The sequence below is a fragment of the Halichoeres trimaculatus genome, unplaced genomic scaffold (assembly GCF_033239565.1).
Source record: "Halichoeres trimaculatus isolate MK-OKI-2021-1 unplaced genomic scaffold, fHalTri1.1 fHalTri1_scaffold_33, whole genome shotgun sequence".
In the NCBI taxonomy this organism is placed as follows: domain Eukaryota; kingdom Metazoa; phylum Chordata; class Actinopteri; order Labriformes; family Labridae; genus Halichoeres; species Halichoeres trimaculatus.
Window position 1 is genome coordinate 140,425 of NW_027437211.1, and position 25,801 is coordinate 166,225.

The 25,801-nt window shown below is 42.7% G+C and overlaps 1 protein-coding gene across 1 annotated transcript in view; it reads right to left on the reverse strand.

Annotated features, from left to right (window-relative positions):
- Positions 1–7,821: 7,821 nt before the first annotated feature.
- The window catches only part of LOC141786460 (protein TMEPAI-like), a 94,196-nt gene continuing 76,216 nt past the window's right edge, over positions 7,822–25,801 (reverse strand). The window contains exon 3 of the mRNA XM_074665102.1: positions 7,822–14,098. Within this exon, the coding sequence (XP_074521203.1) occupies positions 13,505–14,098 (594 nt within the window). The 3' untranslated portion in view covers positions 7,822–13,504. The remainder of the gene's footprint in view (positions 14,099–25,801) is intronic.

Sequence of the window (25,801 nt, forward strand, 5' to 3'; positions counted from 1 at the left end):
TATTATGGGATGTCAGGGAGTCAGTTGATACCATGGCAACGTATCCTCTGCTATGCTGAATGACATCACCAGCTGCATGCTTGGAATTCTAATTAGCGTTGCCATTTCATCTGATAGGATGACGCCGTTTTTGAAAAACATAGGTTTTAACATTCCCGAACCCAGCTCAAAGCCAGCCTCCGGCCTTACAGACTTTGCTTTAAAACCCACTTGCTGCTCGAACCCGACTTGAAAGCCAAACCTTACTTGTTCCCTCTGAACCTACCAGGATATCGGATGCCAAGAAACCTAAAACCCATAAGGGTGACATGTAAGGGAAGTAACAGAACCAAACATGCTACTCTTTTCTATCCTAACCAAACCTAACCCTTACCCCAACCAAAAACTTCACCCTGTCCTTCTGTTTCTAACCCCATCCTTTTGTGGGTCTTTCTGTCTCTAACCCCGTCCTTGTATCCTTCTGTCTGTCTCTTACCTGATCCTTTTGTCTGTCTTTCTGTCTCTAACCTCATGCTTCTGTCAGTCCTTCTGTCTCTTACCCCATCATATTGTCTTTCCTTCTGTCTCTTACACCATCATATTGTTCGTTCTGTCTCTAATCCCAACTTTTTGTCTGTCTTTCTCTCTCTAACCCCATCCTCTGTCCGTCTTCCTGTCTTGAACCCCATCCTTCTGTCTGTCCGTCCTTCTGTCTCTAACCCCATCCTTCTGTCTGTTCTTCTGTCTTTAACTCCATTCTTTTGTCAGTCCTTCTGTCTCCAACCCTATCCTTCTGTCCATCTTTCTGTCTCTCCTTCTGTCTCTAACCCCATCCTTCTGTCTGTGCTTCTGTTTCTAACCCAATTTTTTTGTCCTTCCCTCCATCTCTTACCCCATCCTTTTGTCTGTCCTTCTGTCTTTAACGCCATCCTTTTGTCTGTCCTTCATTCTCTAACCCCAGCCTTTTTTCTGTTTTTCTGTCTCTAACCCAATCCCTCCGTCTGTCTTTCTGTTTCTAACCCCAACCTCTTGTCTGCTTTCTGTTCATTACTTCATCCTTCTGTCTGTCCTTCTGTCACCAACTGCATTCTTCTGTCCGTCCTTCTGTCTTTAACACTATCCTTCTGACTGTCCTTCTTTCTCTAACTCCATCCTTCTATCCTTCTTTCTGTCTCTTACCCCATCCTTTTGTCTGTCTGCCTTTCTGTCTAAACTAATCATTTTGTCAGTCCTCCTGTATCTTACCCCATCATATTGTTATTCCTTCTGTCTCTAAAGTTTTCCATCTGTCAGTCCTTCTGTCTCTATCCCTATCCTTTTGTCGATCCTTCTGTCTCTTAACCCATCCTTTTATCTTTCCTTCTGTCTCTAACCCCATCCTTTTGTCAGTCCTTCTTTCTATTACCCCTATCATATTGTTATTCCTTCTATCTCTAGCCTCATCCTTTTGTCTGTTCTGCTGTCTCTTTCCCCATCCTTTTGTCTGTCCGTCTGTATCTAACACCATCCTACCGTTCATCTTTCTGTCTCTAATCCCATTTTTCTATCCGTCTGTCTTTTTGTCTCTAACCCCATCCTTCTGTCTGTCTTTCTGTCTCTAACCCCATCCTTTTTTCTGTCTTCCTGTCTTGAACCCAATCCCTCTGTCTGCCTTTCTGTCTCTCACCCCATCCTTTTTTTGGCTTTCTGTTTTACTGTCATCTTTTTGTCAGTCCTTCTGTCTCCTTCTCCATCCTTATGTCCATCCTTCTTACTCCAACCCAGACCCTCTGTCTGTCTTTTCCCTCTAACCTTATCCTTTGTCCTTCTTCCTTTCTATAACCCCATCCTTCTGTTCGTCCTTCTGACTCTATCCCCATCCTTTTGTCCATCCTTCTAACTCTAACCCCAAACTTTTTTCTTTCTTGCTGTCTTTAACCCATCCCTCCATCTGTCTCTCTGTCACTAACCCCATCCTTTTGTCTGTCTGTCTTTCTGTCACTTATCCCATCCTTCTGTCTGTCCTTCTGTCCTCAACCCCATTTTTTTGTATGTCTTTCTGTCTCTAACCCCATCCTTCTGTCTGTGCTTCTGTTTCTAACCCCATATTTTTGTGTGTCCCTCTGTGTCTTACCTCATCCTTCTATCCTTCTTTCTGTCTTTAACCCCATCCTTCTGTCTGACTGTCTTTCTGTCTCTAATCCAATCATTCTGTCCATCCTCCTGTTTCTATTCTCATCCTTTTGTCTGTTGTTCTGTCTCTAACCCCATCCTTGATTCCCTCTTTTTGTCTTAAACCCAATCCCTCCATCTGTCTTTCTGTCTCTTACCCCATCCCTGTATCCTTCTTCCTGTCTCTTACCCCATCCTTTTGTCTGACCGTCTTCTGTCTCTAACCATTTCATTTTTTAAGTCCTTCTGTCTCTTTCCCCTATCATATTGTCTTTCCTTCTGTCTCTAACCCCATCCTTCTGTCAGTCCTTCTGTCTCTTGCACCATCATATTTTTTGCCTTCTCTCTCTTACACCATCCTTTTGTCTGTCCTTCTGTCTCTATCTTGATCCTATTGTCTTTCCTTCTGTCTCCAACCCCTTCTTCTGTCCGTCCTTCTGTCTCTTACCCCATCTTTTTGTGTCACCTCTCTCTTACCCAATCCTCTGTGCATTTTCCTGTCTCTAACCCAATTCTTCTGTCTGTCCTTCTGTCTCTATCCCCATCCTTATGTCTGTGTTTCCCTTTCTAACCCTATCCTCTTTCCATCTTCCTGTCTTTAACCCCATCCTTCTGTCAGACCATCTTTCTGTCTCTTAACCAATCCTTCTATGGGTTCTTCTGTCTCTATCCCCATCCTTTTGTCTGTCCTTCAGTCTCTAACCCCATCCTTTTTTCCTTTTTTCTGTCTCTGACCTAATCTCTCTATCTATCTTTCTGTCTCTAACCCCATCCTATTTTTTTGCTTTCTGTTCTTAACCTCATCTTTCTGTTTGTCCTTCTGTCTCTAACTGCATCCTTCTGTCTGTCTTTGTGTCTTAAACCCTATTCTACTGTCTGTCCTTCTGTCTTTAACACTATCTTTCTGTCTGTCCTTCTTTCTTTATCCGCATCCTTTTGTCTGTCCTTCAGTCTGTAACCCCTTTCTTTATCTGGTTTTCCGTCTCTTACCAAATCCCTCCAATTATCTTTCTGTCTCTAACCCCACCCTTTTGTCTGTCCTGCTGTCTCTTTCCCCATCCTTTTGTCTTTGCTTCTGTCTCTAACCTCATCCTTCTGTCTGTCTTTGTGTGTTAAATCCCATTCTACTGTCTGTCCTTCTGTCTTTAACACAATCTTTCTGTCTGTCCTTCTTTCTTTAACCCCATCCTTCTTTCATTTATTCCGTCTCATACCCCATCCTTTTGTCTGTCCTACTTTCTGTCACTGAACCAATCAGCCTGTCAGTCCTTCTGTCTCTAACCCCATCCTTTTGTCAGTCCTTCTGTCTCTTACCCCTTCATATTGTTATTCCTTCTAGCCCCATCCTTTTGTCAGTCTTTCTGTCTCTCTCCCCATCCTTTTGTCTGTCCTTCTATCTCTAACCCCATCCTTCTGTCTATCTTTCTGTCTCTAATCCCATTTTTCTGTCTGTCTATCTTTCTGTCTCTAATCCCATTTTTCTGTCTGTCTGTCTTTCTGTCTCTAACCCCATCCCTCTGTCGGTCCTTCTGTCTCTATCCCCATCCTTTTGTCTGTCCTTCTGTGTCTAACCCCATCCTTTTATCTGTCTTTCTGGCTTTAACCCAATCCCTCTGTCTGCCTTTCTGTCTCTCACTTAATCCTTTTGTCCACTTTCTGTTTTTAACTTCAGCTTTATGTCAGTCCTTCTGTCTCCTTCTCCATCCTTATGTCCATCCTTTTTACTCCATCCCAGACCCTCTGTCTGTCTTTCTCTCTCTAACACTATCCTTCATCCTTCTTTCTGTCTTGAACCCCATCCTTCTGTCTGTCCTTCTGACTCTATCCCAACCTATTGTCCTTTCTTCTAACTCTAACCCCAAACTTTTTTCTGTTCTGCTGTCTTTAACCGAACCCCTCCATCTGTCTCTCTGTCTCTAACCCCATCCTTTTGTCTGTCTGTCTTTCTGTCACTTACCCCATCCTTTTGTCTATCCTTCCGTCCTCAACTCCATTTTTATGTATGTCTTTCTGTCTCTAACCTCATCCTTCTGTCTGTGCTTCTGTTTCTAACCCCATCTTCTTGTCTGTCCCTCTGTCTCTTACCTCATCCTTCTATCCTTCTTTCTGTCTCTAATCCCATCCTTCTGTCCTTCCTCCTGTCACTATTATCATCCTTTTATTTGTCGTTCTGTCTCTAACCCCATCTTTTTGACTGTCTTTATATTTCTAACCCTTTTCTCTGTCCTTCCTTCCTGTCTTTTACCCCATCCTTCTGCCAGTCCTTCTGTTTCTGACATCATCCTATTGTCAGTCCTTCTGTCTATCATCCCATCTTTTTGTCTGTCTTTCTCCTCTCTTACCCTATCCTCTGTCTGTCTTCCGGTCTTTGACCCCATCTTTTAGTCTGTCTGTCTGTCCTTCTGTCTCTAACACCATCCTTTTTTCTGTCTTTTTGTCTTTAACCCAGTCCTTTTGTCCTTTTTTCTGTCTCGCCATCCTTTTGTCCATTTGTCTTTCTGTCTCTAACCTCATTTGTCTGTCAGTCCTTCTGTCTATTACCCCATCATATTGTGTTTCCTTCTGTCTCCAACCCCATCCTTTTGTCCACTTTCTGTTTTTAACTTCATCTTTCTGTCAGTCCCTCTGTCACTTTCCCCATCCTTACGTCCATCCTTCTAACTCTAACGCAAACCCTCTGTCTAACCCTCTGTCTCTTACCCTATCCTTTTGTCCACTTTCTGTTAACTTCATCCGTCTGTCCGTCCTTCTGTCTCTGACTCCATCCTTCTGTCAGTCCATCTGTCTCTAACCACATCTTTTTGACTGTCTTTTTCTTTCTAACCCTATCCTCTGTCCCTCCTTCCTGTCTTTAAACCCATCCTCCTGTCCTTCCTCCTGTTTCTGACATCATCCCATTGTCAGTCCTTCTGTCTCTCATCCCATTATTTTGTCTGTCTTTCTTTCTCTTACCCTATCCTCTGTCACTTTTCCTGTCTTTGACCCCATGCTTCAGTCAGTCCATCTTTTTGTCTCTAACCCCATCCTTCTGTCCATCTGTCGGTCTTTCACCCCATCCTTCTATCCATCTTTCTGTCTCTAAACCCATCCTTCTGTCTGTCTGTCTTTCTGTCTCCAACACCATACTATTGTTCGTACTTCTGTCATTATCCCCATCCTTTTGTCAGTCCTTCTGTCTCTAACCCTATCTTTTTCCGTTTTTCTGTCTTTAACCCAATTCCTCCGTCTGTTTTTCTGTCTCCAACCCCATCCTTTTGTCCGATTTCTATTTTTAACTTCATCCTTCTGTCCGTCTTTCTGTCTCTAACCGCATCCCTCTCTCTGTACTTCTGTCTTTAACCCCATTCTTATGTCCGTTCATCTGTCTCCAACCCCATCCTTCTGTCCATCTTTCTGTCTTTCACCCCATCCTTCTGTCTGTGCTTCTGTTTCTTACCCCATCTTTTTGTCCGTCCCTCTGTCTCTAACCCCATCCTTCTATCCTTCTTACTGTCTCTTACCCCATCAGTTTTGTCTGTCTGTCGTTCTGTCTCTAACCCTATCCTCTGTCTGTCTTCGTCTCTTTGACCCCATCCTTCTGCCTATTCGTCTTTCTGTCCTTAACCCCATCCTTCTGTTTGTCCTTCTATCTCCCTCCCCATCCGTATGTCCATCCCTCTAACTCCTACCCAGACCCTCTGTCTGACCTTATGTCTCTTACCCTATTTTTGTCCCCTTTCTGTCTTTAACGTCATCCTTCTGTCTCTGACTCCATCGTTCTGTCAGTCCTCCTGTCTTTTACACTATCCTTCTGTCTGTCCTTCTTTCTCTGACTCCCTCTGTCTGTCTGTCCTTCTGTCTGTCAATCTTACCCCATCACGTTCCCAGCAGATTTCTGTTTGTCTCAATATTTCTAGCAACCCCCTTTGTTGTTCTCCTCAGCATGCACGAGTTGTCTGCTTAAATTGAGTTGTGATGCTTTTTCCTTAAATATTTAAGCTGCCTGTTCTTTTGTTTATGCTCCAGTCAGAGTGTCAGCATTTTAAGACCTGGCTTCAGGTTTTTATGTCTTGTTATATGCTGTCTTGTCTGTGCAAGCCTTGAATATGTATCAGGATTCATCTCCAACTGCTGGAAAGTGCGGTTTAAATCAGAGCAAAGGAGGTAAATAGTTTCACTGAAGCTACGAGATCCTCTCAGACTGGACCTGCTCCATCACAGGAGCCAAGTGAACCAGTCTGAGGCAAGGTTATAATAGTTAACTAAAACGAAACTAAAAAGGAAAACTGAAATTAAAAATACATTGCAGTTAACTCAAACTAATAAAAACTAGAAAAGAAAACAAAAACGATAAGTAAGCTAAAACTGTATCTTGTGTTCACAAAACTAACTGAAACTAACTAAAATGATAGACAAAATTCCCTTAGTTATAGTTTTTGACAATATTAATAGCCTTTAGGATTTAAATTCATCCGACACATTTTCCCGACCAATTTTAGACAGTTTTCAGCAGTTGTCAGCGCTGTACGGCACCATCATAGCGGTATATAGGGACAAGCTTGTTTACTGCACTGATTGGCTGTGCGCTGTGCTGCAACGAAATGTAGTGGAGCAATGAATTAGAGCATCTGTAATAGTTTAATTGTTACAGGGTCCAAGTTTTTATTGTATTTGAGTCTGCCTTTATTGTTGCAGAGTCCAAGTTTTTATTTATTGAAGCTCATATATATATATATATATATATATATATATATATATATATATATATATATATTAATAATTTATGTTAATATTATTTTTATGTAATTTATGTCAACATTATTTTATATAATTTATGCTTATATTTTTTATACTACGTTTATATTATTTTCTTGTGTTTAAGGCAGCAGCCAATATTTTAGTATCAGCATTGACTGAGCAGTGAGCTCTACGTTGGACTTGAAAATAAACAGTATTAAAATATTTACTCTGACCTTTTTGAATCCTGCATCTGGTTGATAAGGTATGAAAAAACTAAAACTAAACTAAAACTAATCTAAAACTAAGCCTTGTTGCAAAAATCAAAACTAAATAAAAACTAGAATGCCTGCTCTATAACTAATTAAAACTAAACTGTAATAGAAAATATTATGTCAAAACTAACTGAAACTAAATTATAATGACAAATCCAAAACTATTACAACCATGATCTGAGGAACCATGTACCCCCTGGATGCTCTGTCTCCAGTAATCACTTAACAAAAGCTCATTATGTGTTTAACAGTGAGGGGCAACAGAAGAGACCAGAGTAATCCCTTTTTAAGTTTTATTCATTACGCTGCAGTTTGACTACAGCAGAAGTACAAGCATAAAATCTTTGACTACAACAGCACTTAGAGCCAAGTTTTTTCACCATTTTCTGCTTTTCTGTAAAAGTATTGCAATAACAGACCTTAGGCCTAAAACCTATTACATCACAATTGCTTAAATAAAAAGAGGCAAAAATACACAACAATTTCACCTCTGTGCCGATATATATATATATATATATATATATATATATATATATATATATATATATATATATATCGGCACAGAGGTGAAATTGTGAAATTCTGATATATATATATATATATATATATATATATATATATATATATATATATATATATTGAAAAAGATATATATATATATATATATATATATATATATATATATATATATATATATTTATATATACACATACACACACACACACACACACACACACACACACACACAAACTGTATGCTGACTAAATACAGTCACATATATCTGGATTAGAGCACAGAGGGAGAGGGGGCAAGAGGAGTCATTTGTAAATAAAGCAAATGGGTGTTACAAAACCCAAGATGGAAGCAGTCCTATGGTAGCTGTCTGGACAGAGAGGAAAGCGGTCTGAGTAGACAGTATTACTTCTATTCCCCATTATCACCATCATATCATCATCATCATCATATCATCATCATCATCAGTATCGAAACCCTTGAACGATGAGAACAGCCACAGAATTTTGATCAGTGGCAAAAGTGTGCTGTGGAGGGGGGGGGGGGGGGGGGGGGGGGTACAAAGAGAATAAGTCTGAGCCCATGTTAGTTCTTCAAGCTAGTGCAGGAAACCAAAAAGAAAAGTCCCTTAACAGAAAAAGCCCAGAGGCACCCTGGCCAAGGTCTGACAGAGATGTCTCCAAATGAAAATGAAAACCACCAAACTGCCGCTTCTTTGGGTCTTAAAAGGGAAGGTGGTGTGTTGCTCTGTACATCTATAAGAAGAATGAACATGCTCTGCAGTTATTGTTCAGCGGATTTAATCTTAGTCTGTACTGTAAATCAATGACTGAACAGGATTTATCTTTCAGTACAGTGTGCCACAGGTAACACAAAAAGGAACAGGAACAAAAAGCTGAATGGAGTTTGAAGAGTACTTTCTGCTCCTTTCATGCTGGGGCAGCTTTCCTGCCTTTGAGCACAAGATGATGAGCTTTTTTTCTCCAGCGTTTGAAACTTTCTGCTCAACATGAACAAGTGCAGAAGGAGAGCAGAAGAGATGGGCGTAAATGTTTGAACCCACGCCTTACATCAGATAGATCTCTGCACTTTGGCAGGAACACAAACCCACAGCTCAGATACTGTGATGTTCTCGGAGTACACACACTGACAGCTCCCCTCTGTGAGTGTGTGCGTGTGTACGTGTGTGTTCTCTAAAGGATCAGTGTGGTGGAGCTCTACATCTGTCAGTCCAGAACTCAAATGATGGCTGTGTTTTACGAAGATCCAATGAACACATGTTTCCTGGATGCACTGGTGATCTCATCCTTATCATCACAGACTATTTATAGCAAAATTTCATACCTAGTAATTTGTATTTGTGTTGCAACTATATTCTAAGCATACTTTGCAAACAATGTTTCTGATAAAAAAAACAAAGCAGGTTTTTAACTTTAGGCATTAACAAATTTGATGCTGCCTTCTTAGAATTCTTATATTGTCTATACACAATTTTACATTATTCACAATATTTTTTGTGGTTTCTACCCACTGGGTAGGATATGTGCATAATATATTCAAGTTATGTACAGCACCTTACAAACAAACATAAAGAAAGACAGACTACTGAAAAAAGCACCGTTGGAAGTGAGGCACAACAAAGGTGGGAGCTTTTTGAGTGCAAGTGGGTTCCTATGTCTGCTCCACACGCTGGACAAACAACTGGTTGAAATGACTGCAGAGGCTCCAACGGGACGGCTGCTCCTGTCTGGCGTGGTAGAACAGCGGACGGGCTCAGAACCTGCCTGCTCACACTTCGAGGAGAGAAAAGTGTTAGAGGTTTAACTGCAGCAAGGAGAGAGAGCTGGAGTTTAGCTACACTGCTGCTCTGGAGCTCATCCAATGTGTGACGGTGGATTTGATCAGCAGGTTCAGATTCAGTCTGCCCTGATCTGTCTGACCATGCAGGAGCTTTAAGACGGATGCCTGAAAGAAACAGCCTCAAACCAGCACTTCCAAAAAGGCTGAGAGGATTATTTTTGGCAAAAGCAAGACACCTTTTCTTCTTGTGATGCATCCAAACCAGACAGGGGCTCAAGTCCAGGCAGAGCTCCTGCAGGGATCCCAAGCAGCAGTTTGACTGAGGTGTGGTCTGCTCAAACATGAACATTAGGCACCGTATTTACTCATGTAATAGTAAAATGCAAACCTCCTTGTAGAAAACATAAAATTCATCTTTATGTCCTTGATTTACAAGCTATGACTGTGTGTACAGAAAAAGGCAAGAAAGAAAGAGAGAAAAGGATGGAAAAGGGAAAGAAATGCAGGTTTGAAGCAGGTTGAAGGCAGGCTTTCAGGGGGAACTCCCTCAGGGAGTGTCCTGGAGGAAACGGGAGCCACTGTGTATCAGTGCTTCTGACTGCAGAGGGGAGAACCCTCACCTTCCACTTCTGGATGAGTAACAGGGACAGACAGGCTGAGAGGTGGTGAGGGCTGATGGGCGGGGCGCGGGGCATGACAAGCAGCAGTAGCAACAATAGTAGCAGTAGTAGCAGCAGCAACAGCAATAGCAGCAGCAATGTAGCCGTAGTTTCACACACACACACACACACACACACACACACACACACACACACACACTTTGACTCTAATGGAGTCAGAAGGCATTTCTCTCTTTGTTCCCTCTTGATGTCTGAGGGGTGAAAGGTCAAATCTGAGCTGCATCAGGAGGGGTAACTGGTCTGCAGGAATCTTTACAGAGGAATTGATGTCCAGGATGTCAGGAACTAGCGCCGTGTTATGTTCAGCATTAAAAGCTGAACTGTGTCCCAAATCCATGATCTGTGAGTGTGAGTGCGTGTGTGTGTGTGTGTGTGTGTGTGTGTGTGTGTGTGTGTGTGTGTGTGTGTGTGTGTGTGTGTGTGTGTGTGTGTGTGTGTGTTTTACCAACAGCAATAGCTCTGGGGCGGTAATGAACATCAAAATGCAATATTAGTATGATATCCACTCTTGACATATTTAGATCTATGTATGTCAGGAGTGTCCAAACTGTTCTCAGAGAGGTCCAGCAGCTCTCTGACACTTTTATTAACCCTGAAAGAAACGCTTGAATTCTCTGTGTGTGAACTCTTTCTCTGAGTGGTTTCTGTAAAATCTGTCCCTCAGTGAGCTCAGACCCCTCGTTCCGTTATCACAGACTGGCGAAACCAAAGCTCACATGTCCCTCAGGTGTGTCTGATCCCAGATGATCAGTGGTTAGTTTCTGCAGTGTTATGTGCTGCATAAACAACAGTAAACTCTGCTTCTGACCAAGGAACATGTTCTCCACCAGGGGGTGCTGTGGGGAAAATGTGTGTTTCTGAATTTATCCTGATATATACGTTCATTCAAAGACGTCCGTTGTTAGAGTTGTTGAATTTCTGCAGAACACACAGAGCTGCAGCTGTAGACTAGATGGAGTTCAGTGAGGAGACATTACTACTTTGACTTTGGTTCTGACTGTGTGAGTGACAGCAAATGTGAATGTACACATTATTCACAACATTGTTCATGGACCTGGGACACAGCCTGGTTTCTGCTGTGTGATGCAGTCTCTGGATCACGGTCACTGTTTTTGCTGCAGTGACATGGAAGACTTTGGAAGTTACTCTCTCTTCATTCATGAGGTTTTCACCAGGCCCCACAGAGATCTCGACCCTCCAACAACCACACCTGGGGGTTTAACTACTAAAACGAGGCAGCTGCACATTCACAACCTGTTTCCTCTCGTTGTGGTTCCAGGCTAAAAGCCCAGCTGCAGATTGTGAGCTAAAACTCTTGAAGTTACAGGTACAGTGATGTGGCTTAAACCACAAGGCATGGTCAGCTGAAGATTGTTTTCTGACAAATAGAGAGGGAATAATCCAGACTTTTTGATGAAAAGCCGGAATCTTCAGGAGTGACTTAAAGCTGATTCCTTGGACCCAGAAAGGGTAAGAGTTCAGCTGAGACACCCCACACACTCCTCTGCCTTCACTGAGAGCTGCACTGACCATGGGCCCAGAGAGTTAGATGTCCTTAAATCTTTCAATTCATACAAGCAGTCAGTCAACCAACCAGACACACATGCAAGCACACACAAAGACACACACACACACACACACACACACACACACACACACACACACACACACACACACACACACACACACACACACACAAAGACACAAAGACACACACAAAGACACACACACACACACACACACACACACACACACACACACACACACAAGAGAAGAGAGGACTGCACCAGCACACTACCAAATGGGGCGGCTCCACTCTTCATCGCTTTTTCTGCACGTGTGGAAGGAGGGCTTAGGAACAGGGCCTACCAGAGAATCTGTTAAAAAGCAGGGAGGACAGGAGGGGACTGGGTCAGGACAGGGTGAGGAGGGGAAGGGCTCAGAGCACTTGCGTTAAACACAAAAAAGATATAGAGACAGAAAAAGCATGAGAGCAGAGGAGAAGGCAACGATGAGCAGAGAAAAAGCTCAATAAAAAAAAAAGTTCCTCTTAGAAAAGGGACCCTCCTGTAGCCCTTTGACTGCCACCACAGAACAGCCCTCTTTAAGAGCTGATGGCTGTGCCACCCCATGAACACAGGAACCCTCAATTTGTGTAGTCCTGTTGTATTTTTGTCTTTTGTGGCTTTGAGAAGTGAAGGCAGAGATCTGAGCCTTCCTCTTGTTTTTGTTTTGTGTTTCTTGTTGTCATGGCGGCAGGGTTCGTGTTCAGCGTGGCTGTTGGCAGAATGCACTGTGCATGTTGAGATGAGCAGTGATTGGGGGGGGTAGGGGGGGGGGGGGGGGGGAATGAGGTCAGGTGCTCAGAGGTTGAGAAGTGTAGAATCAGCTGTTGGCAAACGGCTGGGTGGACTGTGAGATATGCTATTATCTGACCATGTTATGATCAGATCCACCATCCTCCAGAGGAGTCTGTGTGGAGCATGTTGGTTGGTGCCCAGCAGATCCCATCACCAGTTTCAGAGACGAGTATCCAAGAGGAAGTGAGAAACGTTGGGTCCACCCAGTGACCAGCGGCTCTTCCTCCCCTGGAGGCTGCAGTGCCCTACGGGCTCTCCCCTGCTGTGCCTGTGGTGTCAGCACACAGGGGTGGTGAAGGCTGGGTTGGAGGGGTTCTTGCAGTATTTCTTAAACAGGAAGGACAGAAGCTTATAATACTTGCTATTTTGCTCCCAACTGTCAAAACATTTTGGAGCCAAAGTTCAGTCAGCCAATCCATTCATCAAAGGACAGAAATAATCAACACATTATCATCATTACATAGCATATTTCCCTCTTCTCTTTTACAACAAAAAGATAGTGCAACTTTTAGATAACTTTTCTTTTTGCCAGCGAGTCACTCTCCCCCTTTGTTTTGCTTCCTCGTAAACCTTGGCACAAAGATTTGGATTTTTGTGAGTCTCTTGTTTTGTTGTGTTCTCTGTAAGTCCTTGATTCTCAGTTATCGCTTTGTGCACAGATCCCGGTCCAAAATGGAATTAAAAGAATATAAAAAAAACAAAAAATAAAAATATCATTCTCAGTACCACAGGGACATAGCCGTGAGCTGTGAGCCGAGGGGGTAAAAAAGACCAAAAGACGGCTGCTCTTGGAGAACGGCGTCCATCCTGCCCCCGCCCTGCCCACACTCTGAATCACCAAAGCCAAATTGACTCTTGGCTCTCCTCCTTTGTTTCCTTGTTGCTAAGGTTGATAGCTGTGCATGGGAGTGAGGAAAGAGGACATGAGACAGAAAGCAAAAGAGGGAACGATAGAGACCGCTGCTGACAGGGTGAGGAGGAGGAGGAGGAGACAGTTCCTAGTCTAGGTGGGTTTCCTCCACCTTACTCTTCACACTAGGTCCTCTGGTTGGCCGTCCTTGGCCTTGACAGATACTGTTGTGCTTTCTGATTGGCCCTGCTCCTGGATGGTCCTACTCCCCAGCCCCCCCGCCCCCCCCCCCCTATGGTTATTGCTGTGCTGGTGTAGAAAGAACGCAGAGCCAGGGTAGTGACCCATCACCTCGCTGTATGCTGGCGGGGGGCCCTCCATGCGACTGTGGCTGCTGGAGTTAGCCGCACTGATGCCCGAGTTGCTGCTAGGCGGCTGTGGACCTCCGCCCCCTATTCCTCCCCCTCCTCCCCCGACCCCTCCCAGGCTCCCCACTCCTCCCATGTCGATCAAGTCACTGTCATAGATGGTCCGGTTGGGCGGCGCTCTCACAGACTCGCGGTTGAGTTCCATCTGTTGTTCAGGGTCGCGGAGCTGTAGGGTGCAGGGACCCTGGTATGGCGGCGGTTCCTCGCCATCTGACAGCGAGATGGTGGGTGGAAGGTCGATCTGGTGCTGCAGGTAAGGGTAGGTGGGCTGGAAGCGGCTGAAGCGGTCACGCTGCATAAAGGAGGGAGCGATGAAGCGATCCCTGGCCTGGGGAGCATATAACACCTGAGAGACGAACAGAGGGGGAGACACAGGGAGGGAGGAGCAGGAAGAAGGAGGAATAATAGCAGAGAAAGAGTACAAGGAGAGAAACACATCAGAACAAACAGAAACACAGTCAATTGGCTTTATTGAGAAAAACAAACTATAAAGTCTAACGGCTGAAATACACCAGATACATCTGTTGTGCGTCTCTGTTGTGCTGCTTCTTGACCGTGTTTGCCAACTCACACAGGCTGTGTGTTCAGTCCAAAAGCTGTATGACTGACAGACAGCTGGAGTAACAGACTGAGGTTCCCGCTCTTTCCTCTCCATTGGTAAGCCTCCCTTCATTCATGTGGGGCTGAAAATTCTCAAACCTGTAGACTACTGGTCTGGCTCCATTTATTATGTCCATTTGTTGTTGTAGTCAAGATAAATACAAACTGACTTTGACATGTTTTTTTCAGTTATTATTTTGAAATTCTCGGGGTGTTTTAGGTAGTTTCTGGTCACCACTTCTTGTCCCGCTCAACCTTCCTTATGCTGAGGGAACAGCTCTCCATCTGTGCTCATAATCCTGCTTCATTGTTACCTGGGCTGCTGAGGATTTTAAATTTCTGATAAACTGTTTGGATGGGGTCACACATTTTCTGCAAAAATACTTCTCAGTGGTCACGTCTCACCGTACACTGAGTGTTGGAACAGGTTCTGCTCCCTCTTAGGGTTGTCAAAAGTATCGATACTTAAAAAAGTATCGATACTAAAATGTTGTATCCGGATACAATACTCACTTTCAAAAGTATCGATACTACCCCCCACCCCCGATGCCGAGCCGCTGACGCTGCGTTCCTCTCTCTCTGCCTCCTCACACACACACGAGAGCAGGCACTCTCCCCCTCCCCGTGAAGCACTATAACAAAACAGCATGGCTAGTGTTGCTGTAGGCGGGCTAAATCAAGCAGTTTTGGTCAAAAATTAAAAAGGTAAAAGTGTTGTTTGGGGGTATTTTGCCTTCGAGGCCAACGAGCTTGGAAAACCGAAGGACACAAATAATTGTTAGCCATTAGCCACAACGAGCGATTAAAGGCTGACGTAACATTAATGATTATAAGCAGGGCTGCCAACTGTCACGCATTCGCCGTGAGACTCACACATTTGGATGGTTTCAACCGCACTCATGCCACACCTCCGATTTCTCACGCTCAAGTCAGAGGCACAGGAGCACAGAGGACGCAGAGGTCGTGTTGTGTAATATAAGATATTGTATAATACAAGATACGCAGGTACGCACCCAAGAAACCCCCAAGAAATACCATATAACCACTATAAAACATAATTATAGGCAGTGGCGTTTTCTCCCGGAGGCCAAGGGAAGCCATGCTTCCTCTCCTTTTTTAGTCTGTAGCTGTGATTTAATGAAAATATCCCTTTTTAACAGTTTCGATACTTCTTCTGTGTTTTGTCACCGTCATCTCTTCCTTATTCCTCTCCTCTAGTTATTGAGCATTTTACAATGTGTAAAACAGCGCCCTCGTAAATGTTCTGTAGCGAATGGTGAAAATACGATACTGCACGCTGTTGTCCGCAAGGAAGCCAAGCAGAGTTGGCATCCCTTGGTGAAAAAAAACAAGAATGATTAACCAATCAGATGAGGCCGTGGTCATGACACTGCTCATCTGTGATTGACCAAGACTGTGCCAAGGGAAGCCACCCCGTCTTTGGCCTCAAACCAATCAAATCACAGTATCGTCATCCTCGAGCCACTGAATGAAATCAGGGAGGTTAGCACATTAGCAGTGTGCATGAAGCGGCCGGTTGTGTGTTTAAGTGGGCGGTTGAATTAATTAATATGATGTTTAAGCTAAGTCAAGAGGACGATGAACGTGTGTGAATGAGTGAGTGAGGGTGGGAGAGCTAAAGGGCGTGTGTCGGTGTTCAAAGTAAGTAAAACGAGTGCCCTCTGGGCACTCTAACAGGTCCGTTACATGAAATAGCGATACAAACTGCAACATACCCTTTTATGTACCCCACTCCCTAAAAAAAAAATACAGATAACAGGCTTTGTCTAACTTGGCTTCCTCAAAAAAAATCTCCACGCCAAGCCACTGATTATAGGATGGTTGTGTAACTTATACTTTCACTTTCCGTGTACACGCGCTCCTCTTTGTTAGACACGCATCCCAGCAGACAGTGAGAGATCGTCAGTCACTATGTGTGATTTTGTATTTCAAACTGTCTTGATAGCTCATGAGCACATTTTAAATGAACACAGAGACTTAAAAAAGACGAGTCAACCTTTTGATGAATCAAAATGCAGCATTGACCATCAGTCCATCTGAGCTGCTGTTTTCACTCACTCACTGTTTTCTAAATAATAAATTCATCCTGAGGTTCCCTGGGTCACATATTGTTCATGATGTGAGCAATCTTTCAAGGATCAAGCTTCAAATACAATCTACTAGTGCAGTGGTTCTCAACCTGTGGCTGGAGGCCCATAAGTGGGTCTCAGGGCTGTTTTTAGTGAACAGAGCATAAAACAGGCAAAATTTTGTAAAAATGTCTTTATTTTATTTATTTTTTGCACTACCTCAGGCCTGAAACTTTCTTTTTACACAACTGTTTGTTGTGTGTGTGGTACTGTTAATTGTTACATGTTGCAACAGAGGTTATATTTGCATTTTTTGTTAATAAAAATGTTTCTTTTAAATATTGGGTTCTTTCTTTTTCATCCTTGTGGTATCGAAAATAGTATCGAGTATCGAATATTTTCCTGAGTATCGGTATCGAGTCGAAAATTTTAGTGTAGTGACAACCCTACTCCCTCTGCAGACATGAGGAGATAAGCAACATCTAAGGACTTGTTCTTGGACCTAAACATCTCAGAGAAACTTTCTTGAACAACATCGCCGCCTCGGACGACATCAGCTTGGCTTCCAGCTCCACTGTCAGGAACCTGGGAGTTCTTTTTGATCAGGACCTGTCCTTTAACTCTCACATCCAGCAGGTCTCAAGGATGGCTTTTTTTTTCATCTTCGTAATATCAAGAGAATTTCTCTCTTTCTCTTCTTTGGAATAACTTTCCGGTTGAGGTCCGGGGAGCAGACACAGTCTCAACCTTTAAGAATAGACCTAAAACTTTCCTTTTTGATAAAGCTTACAGTTAGAGCTGGATCAGGTCTGAACCAGCTCTAAGTCATGCTGCTATAGGTTTAGACTGCTGGGGGGAAATGACACACAGGGCTCCTGTTTCCCTCTTTTTCTGTCAGTCTAACTCCTAGTCTTACTGTCCTGTTATAGTTACTGACCATACACCTCTGAGTTTGTCTTGTAGGTTCCTGGGGATCGGTGAAGTAGACGGCCTGCTGCTGTGCTCCTGTCAGACACCAGCTGCTACGGCTTTAGATTGTTGCCGGGAATGGCCTGCTGATTTCACCTCAACTGTCACCACAGCGCCAAACTTCGGACTATGTCTGTGTCTGTCTCTCCCTCTCTCCCTTTCTGTGCGCACGTGCATGTGTGTGTAACCTTCTCTCTCTCCTCTATCTGTCTCTCTAACCCCAACACAGTCGAGACAGATGTCCGTCTAACATGAGTCTGGTTCTGTCCGAGGTTTCTGCCCGTTAAAGGGAAGTTTTTCCTTGCCATTGTAACTTGCTAAATGCTGCAAAGTCCTGTACTCATGGTGGATTAAGATAAGATAAGACTTCTTATCTTGTCTTCATGTTGGGTTTCTGCTAATAACATTTTATTAACATTTACGGGTCTAGACCTGTAAATGTTTTTTTAAAGTGTCTTGAGATAACGTTTGTTATGATTTGGCGCTTTACAAAAAAAAGATTGATTGATATTGACTTCTACTAATGATTCTTATAGCTCTTTTCTGTAGAATGAAGATTGGTTGGATAGTTGTTTTGCATGCTGATCCCCATACCTCAACACAATAAGTCAGATATCAGAATCAGAATTTCTTTATTTATATGGAACAATCACTGCGTTTTATATTAGATACGGGGCTTTGTCATCAAGGCAGTGCTTTATTTTTTGTAGTAAAGCAATTTTTCTTGCTATTCTCGTTTTTTTCTGTTTATATGCAATTTCAAATTTAGATTATCATCAACAGTTACACCCAGGAATTTAATTTCATTGACTGTTAATTTCATCACTTTGAGCACAAAGTCTGAGTTGGTGTCATCAGCAAAAAATAATACATTTTAACAGTTTTGAAACATTCACAATGTCATTCATAAATTTGCACAAACTGTCTTCTGTCTTCTCAATAGCTATCAAACAAGATATGTGCCAGCCCTCTTACTCCATATTTAATAACTTTAATAAGAAGAATACAATGATCTATGGTGTCAAATGCTTTTTCAAGGTCCACGGAAAATGCTTACTGAAAAGAGCTTCTTCTCTTATGCAGTGGATATCTGTTCTGTCAGTTCCATAGGTGCCATTGCTGTTGAGTGATTTGCCCTGAATCCACACTAACTTCTGCTCAAAATGTTGTGTCTGCTCGAGAAACTCTCTAGTCTGTTTACGAATAGTTTGTTCAAGTATTTTTGAAAATTGTGGTCCGTGGTTGGAAAGAATATATTGTCACCATTTTTATGTAATGGTATTACTTTGGCTGCCTTCATGCTTTCCGGAAATGCTCCTGTAGACATAGAAAGGTTGCAAATGTAAGTTCAAATACACTTTCTATGGTGTTCTTTAGTGTCACAAAGTCAGTAGGTTTTTGATTTCAATAATGTTCAGTATTTCCTCCTTATCTACTTTACCAAGATACATACTATTTAAATTCTCTGCCATATTATCATAAGCATTACTTTCAGTCTAAGGGACATTCGCAGCTAGTTTGGGTTTAATATAAGTTAGTGAATTCATCATTAACACCATGCATGTGTTTCTTTTCTTTCATGCAGTGATCAGGAAGGGTTGACGTTACTTTGTCTTTTTTTACAATGCTGTTTTTTACTCCCCGCGTTGCCTTGTGACAGTGTCAACAGGAAAAAAAAGAAAGTTTGATTAAAAAAGGAAAATTTTGTTGTGATGAATGAAATGAATGAAAGGAATGCAGTAAAATGAAAATAAATCCCTGTAAGAAAAAAAAAGTATGATAAGACGGGGTACCTGTTTCTGTCCTGATTTGGTTTTTTGATCGAAAAAGAAAAGAATAGAAAGGACAAAATTATAAAGGGAGGACGTGGCGTCAGGGAAGGGGCGGAGAGGCTTACAAGAGAGAAGAAAGACAAAGAAACTGGCGTGCCGGTGGAAAGGGCCGGGAAACCCAAGAAAAGTAACAAACCGTCAGGGGGAAAAGGTGTACCAATCTTAAAATAAGTCTCCCAGCAGTGCTTACTTGCGCGAGCCTCTACAGCCCAAAAGAAATCTGGTGGATTATCGCTTCCCAAGACCAGGAGGAGCACAGACCACGGCTGGGAGAAGTTAAGTTCCTTCCAGGGGGGTGAGCCTGACAACGTTTATTTTTTGTATTTTTTTCCTGGTATACCAGTGATTTTTTGTTGTTGATCGATCACGATTTTTGGGGTGTTTTTTGTTTTCTTTCCCGGTGTGGATTATTTTTATTTCGTGACGGATTTCGCTCGGAAAACGGACACAGAAACTATTTGAAAGATATTTTAAGAGGGTGTGAAGAAGGACAATTGGACTTATTTTCGATGTAAGGGATTTTTTGTTTTATTTACAGACAGGACAAACTGGGTTTGGGGGTTTTCTTAAATAACTATTCGAGTTTGATTTCTATTACAGGCAACACTTAAGTTTGGCTTGATTAAAGAGAAATTTTTGTTTGTTCTAAACGTTGCTCCGAGTTTATTTCATTTTTTGACCTCTTTTGTTTGTTTCGTGGAGATGTGCCTTTTTTGCTGGGATTTATCATTTTCCTGTAAGTTTTCCCCTTGTGTGTTTAACGCCGACCCGATAAGGGTTGGTTCGTTACAGCCTTCATAACTCTTTTTCTCTGTTTTTATCTTATAAATTACAATGGTATTCTTTTTTTAAATGTATTCTTTATAGTGCTGTCAGGTGATTAAAAAAATTAATCTAATTAATTACAGGATTTGTAATTAATTAATCTAATTAATCGTATTTTAATTTCAAATCTGCTTAAGGTCCCAAAATAAAGAATCTGAATTCCAGGACATTAAAATTACATTAAAAGACATTTAAAAATAAGGTGGGAATATAAACAACACATTTTTAGGTACCCTAAGGCATAAGTAACAAATAAAAAAATGGTTATGGTTCTATCTTTACAAAATCTACACAGTCCTGCACCTAAGATAAGCTGATTTGATTTCTAGGACGTTTTTTTGCTCCTGTTCACATTTTTACTCGATGTGGACTCAATTTTCACTGCAATATGAACTTCTTTACTTCTATGAGGTCAGGAGAACAAGGGCTAAAGGCTAAAAACTGTGAGGAACTATGTACAAAACACTTTTTTCAAGTCTTGGATCAAAGAAAAGTGAAGTATTCTCAGTTTAACATGCTCTGAACACACAAACTGTTGCTCATTGGTGCAGAGCAGCCCCAAGCTGAAACATGACACAAGGAAGATGGAAGGAAATTTTCAAAGAATTCTTTAGATTTAAGTTCAAGACCTTTTTCGGCAGTAGAGAGTGTAAAATGACCTGTTTTTTACAGAATTGAGCTAGAGCAAACAGTTGATTTTCTGTAGATTTTCAAAAAGGATGTGTGAATAAACGAGATGTGGACGGCAGTCCCCTTAACAGCGCTCTCTCTTCCCCCTGGTACAAAGCATGTTGCTAGGTGTGATACATTCAGGGACCGTCGGAAATGTGAAAATCTGACGAGAACACCACTTTTTTCATGTAGGACAAACGGTTTGTAAATGCTAGACATTTGGAAATAAGTGCGTCTTTGAACGCCTCGCGAGCTTGGGATCCTGATTAATCTGCGTTAATTTTTATGACGCGTTAATTTGCGGTGTAATTAATTAATCTAATTAACGCGTTAAAATGACAGCCCTAATTCTTTACTTTACTAATTTCATTTTATATTATATTATAGGGGTGGGTAAAAATATCCATGAATCAATGCATCGTAATATTTCCTCACCCAATTCAATATCCATTCAATATGCAAATCCTCTGAATCAATTCACCTCCTGGCAAGTGGGGTGCTGTGTGTGTTATTTGCATTGTATGGTCGAGGGTCGCACAACACCAAACAACAACAAAACTGCAGCCAAAGCCGCAGCAGCAGCTTAAAGCCAGCTCCTTCAGCTTTAAAGTCTGACGTTTGGGTTGTTTTATGGCTCCAAAATGTGAGGGGACGTACCACATGTGTTCACATGGGCATGAAAATCGAAAATTGAAGCATTTATATCAACATCAAATAGATACAGCATCAAATCAAATTGTGAGGCTCTTAGCCATACCCAGCCCTGATAATCACGGGAACTGTTCATTCACAAACCAGATAATTTCATCAGAATAAAGATTTGAACATCCAGGCAGCAGAAATGAATGTCTTTGCTCAGTTAATGCTGTTCAGTGTTATCAGCTGACTTTAATAGTGGCAGTGCCAGCTCTCAGTCATCAGTCACAGACTGTGAGCTATGGAGCATGAGCAGAGAGTTCCTCAAACATACAACGGGTCACTGCTGGTTGGTTCAAAATTCTTCCCCTCTCTGAGCTCTTCACACCAAGCTGCCTAGATCCATTTCTCTGCTCAGCACAATCCAGCACATTTCTGGATCTCATTTCCAAAGAATCTAACAATCAACCCCAGAAACACAACCGTCTACACAAGAAAACAACAGTCTGCAGCTCTATGATGGCTGCTCTCTGACAGCAGCTCTATGTTGGCTGCTCTCTGACGGCTGCTCTCTGATGGCAGCTCTTTGACGACTGCTCTCCTATGGCATGTCTCTAATGGATGCTCCCTGACAGAAGCTCACTGACATCAGCTCTCTGACACCAGCTTTCTGACAGCAACTCTCTGACAGCTGCTTTCTGAAGACTGCTCTCTATCAGCAGCTCTGTGATGGCTGCTCTCTGACGACAGCTCTTTGACAGCTGCTCTCAGATGAAGGCTCTCTGACAGCAGCTCTATGTAGGCTGCTCCCTGACAGCAGCTCTCTGACGGCTGCTCTCTGACGGTAGCTCTCTGACGTCAGCTCTCTGAAAGCAGCTTGCTGATGGCTGCTCTCTGACGGTAGCTCTCTGACAGCAGCTTGCTGATGGCTGCTCTCTGACAGCAACTCTCTGACGGCTGCTCTCTGACACCAGCTCTTTGACACTAGTGCACAGATGGCAAACCTTGACAGCTGCTCTCCCACGGCAGGTCTCTGATTGCAGCTCTCTGACAGCAGCTCACTGATGCAGCTCTCTGATGGCTGCTTTCTGTCGGCTGCTCTCTGACGGCAGCTCTTTGACAGCTGCTCTCTGATGGCAGCTCTCTGACAGCTGCTCTCTGCAGACTGCTCTCAGGTCACAGGTCTCTGACAGATGCTGTTTGACAGCAGCTCTCTGACAGCTGCTTTCTGACGACTGCTTTCTGATGGCTGCTCTCTAACAGCAATTCTATGTGGGCTGTTCTCTGACAGCAGCTCTCTGATCGCTGCTCTCTGTAGCAGTGCACAGATGGCTGCTCTCTGACAGCTGCTCTTCAACAACTTCTCTGTGATGGCTGCTTTCTGACAGCAGCTCTATGTTGGCTGCATTCAGACAGCAGCTCTCTGAAAGCAGCCCTTTGACAGCTGCTCTATGACAGCTGCTCTGTGATAGCTGCTCTATGACAGCAGTACACAAATGGCAGCTACCTGTTGGCAGCTCTCTGACTGCAGCTCACCGATGGCATCTCTCTGATGGCTGCTTTCTGCTGGCAGCTCTCTGACGGCAGCTCTTTTACAGCTGCTCTCTGATGGCAGCTCTCTGACAACTGCTCTCTGACAGCAGCTCTCAGATTGCAGCTCTCTAACAGCAACTCTTTGTTGGCTGTTCTCTGACAGCAGCTCTCTGATCGCTGCTCTCTGACGGCTGCTCTCTGACTGCTGCTCTCTGTAGCAGCCACCGGATGGCTGCTCTCTGACAGCTGCTTTCTGACAGCTGCTCTCTGACAGCAGCTATTTGATGCCGGCTGACGGCTCTGGCTAAAATATTAGCGAATTCAACATTGACTGTGCAATAACCCTTTTAGAAACTGAGTAACGTGCTGCATTTGTACTGTATATCTGTACGTGTGTGTGTCACACAGCACGTAAAACAGTGCATGTATCATTGTGCGATGTTTAAACAGTGTACCAAGCCTTCTTTTTACTTTTCAGTGAGCTTAACCAGCTGAATCTCTCCCTCCTTTAGTTTCACTTTCAGTTTGTCCCTTGAGGAGCAGTGATACTCAGGTTGTGTGTGTGTGTGTGTGTGTGTGTGTGTGTGTGTGTGTGTGTGTGTGTGTGTGTGTGTGTGTGTGTGTGTGTTTGTGTGTGTATGTATGTGTTTTGTGTGTGTGTGTCTGCGAGGAGAGAGAGCTCTGATCTGTGTGGATGCTGGGGATTCTGGTGATGTTGTCAGTGAACTTTTCATTTACAAAGTAAGAGATAAGCTCCTAAATGTGAATGTACATATGTTTATTAATGTTCAAACTCTGAGTTCATTTGGTAAAATTTGTTCCCAATGTTTGATTGTTGTGTTTTTCCTTCCACTAAACTTCTAATGTCCAGTTCTGTTCTTGTGTTTTTCTTCATTTTAACTGCTTTACTCTCATATAACATCCAGTAAATTGGAAATAACTGCAGGTATTGAAAGTTCAGAGTATTCCAGAGAAATGGGATGAAGCATTATTCACAAGACATTTTTTGAATGCTTATAGTTGTAATAAGCAAAAAAGTTCAGGGCAGGTATTTTGAGGCTCAGGTGTCAAAGAGTTAAATAGGGTTTATTGTGTTTCAGTCTTTATTATGTCCCTTTGTTGCCCCCGTAGCATCTTTAATGTCTCTCTCCCCCCTCTCTTTACAATCAGTATGAATGTGTATGGGAGTAGGTGTGTATGTGTGTTTGTCTGCGAATGTGTGTCTGGATTTGTCTTTTTCTTATGTTGTTTTTAGCCTCTGTGAGGCACTTTGTGTTGCTTTTAAAGTATGAAAAGTGCCCTATAAATAAATAAAGTTTGAAGTTTGAAGTTGAAGTTAATAATCTCCAGCTCATAAAAAGCCCTGTTGCCCCTCTCACTGGTGTTTTTGAAAAACCTTATTTCAGCCTGTCTGCTGTCTTGTGAAGGCTCCCTGCTCCACAAACCCCCTTTCCTCTGATTGGCCAGCCCTCTGGAGACATGTTGAGGGTGGAGCTATGAGCAGACCATGGTGTTCGAGGCCCACCCCTCCAATCAGGCATCACCCTTTTGTGATGACCTCAGGTCCAGTAAAGGTCTGGTTAGGGTCTGGATAGGACCTAGTGTTCAGAACATAGTGTTTTGATCAATTCACAGGCAGGTTCAGGGATTTCTACAACAGATGAAGTTGTAGAGGTTTGAAAACCTGAACAAGATCAGTCTGAAATACCCCCCTTTAACATGCTTGTCAATATGTTAACTAGGGGTAGGAGGAAAAATCATTTCACAATATATCAAGATATTTTGTTTGGCAATATCAAAATCGGGATTCTTCGTCATTTTTTTTTTCGGTTTCTTTTTTTTCAAATTCAAATTCTTTATTTCAGTTTTTGTTTATAACGAGAGGTGGACAAAAAGTTACCGCTTTTCTCCAGCACAGGTAGATATGTTTCTCTCTTACCCATATGATGTGCATTATATGGGGAAAATATGGCTCCATATATTGCAGAAAAGTGCAGGTATGCATGCCCTTCAATCACAAGATCTTATTTTACTCTGTTCACAGGGTCAGAAATGAACTTGCCAAAAATTTTTTTTTAAGTTTTCAGCACCCTCTAGCTGGAACAATCCACAGAAAGACTTGAAACTTTGTAAACTGTGCTCTTTGGATACTTTAAAAAAGACTCTTTAACAATTTGGTGGTAGATTCAACTGTCTACAAGTGTCTTGTCTGATGTAATATGTGGTAATTCCTGGAGGCATTTGCCATATTTCCATGCTGTGTTGGGTATAGTGTGTATTTCTGTCTGTGGTTGCAACTTTGCTGCTGCTGTCTTGGCCAGGACACTCTTGGAAAACAGATTTTTTTAATCTCAATGAGTCTTTTTTTCCTTGTTAAATAAAGGTTCAATGACAAAAGTCTGTAAAGTCACTTCTAATAAACTGTTGCTGATACAGCCTCACTTACTGCATCGACAGGTAGTCCTGCTTGGTTTAGTTAAGCAAGATTAAAAGAAACCATTATGCTCAGAATATCACTTTTAGTTGAAACTCGCACACACATACAACACACAAACCCACGCCCACACACACACACACACACACACACACGCACACACACGCACACACACACACACACACACACACACACACACACACACACACACACACACACACACACACACATAGGATGAGAGGATGAGATGAAACAGGGTGAGTTGCTGGAGAAGAAGGGATAATAGAGAGGATGAGATCATGAGGGGCTGGAAGGAGATACAGAGGGTGAGATGGTAGAGACGATGAGATGTTCCGTTGCTAGGCGCTACCCAAGTAGCTGCCTGTTGCAGCAGCTCTCTCGTCTTTGTCCGTTTCTTGTAATTTTTTTCGTCTCTTTTTCGTAATCTTTGTATTTGG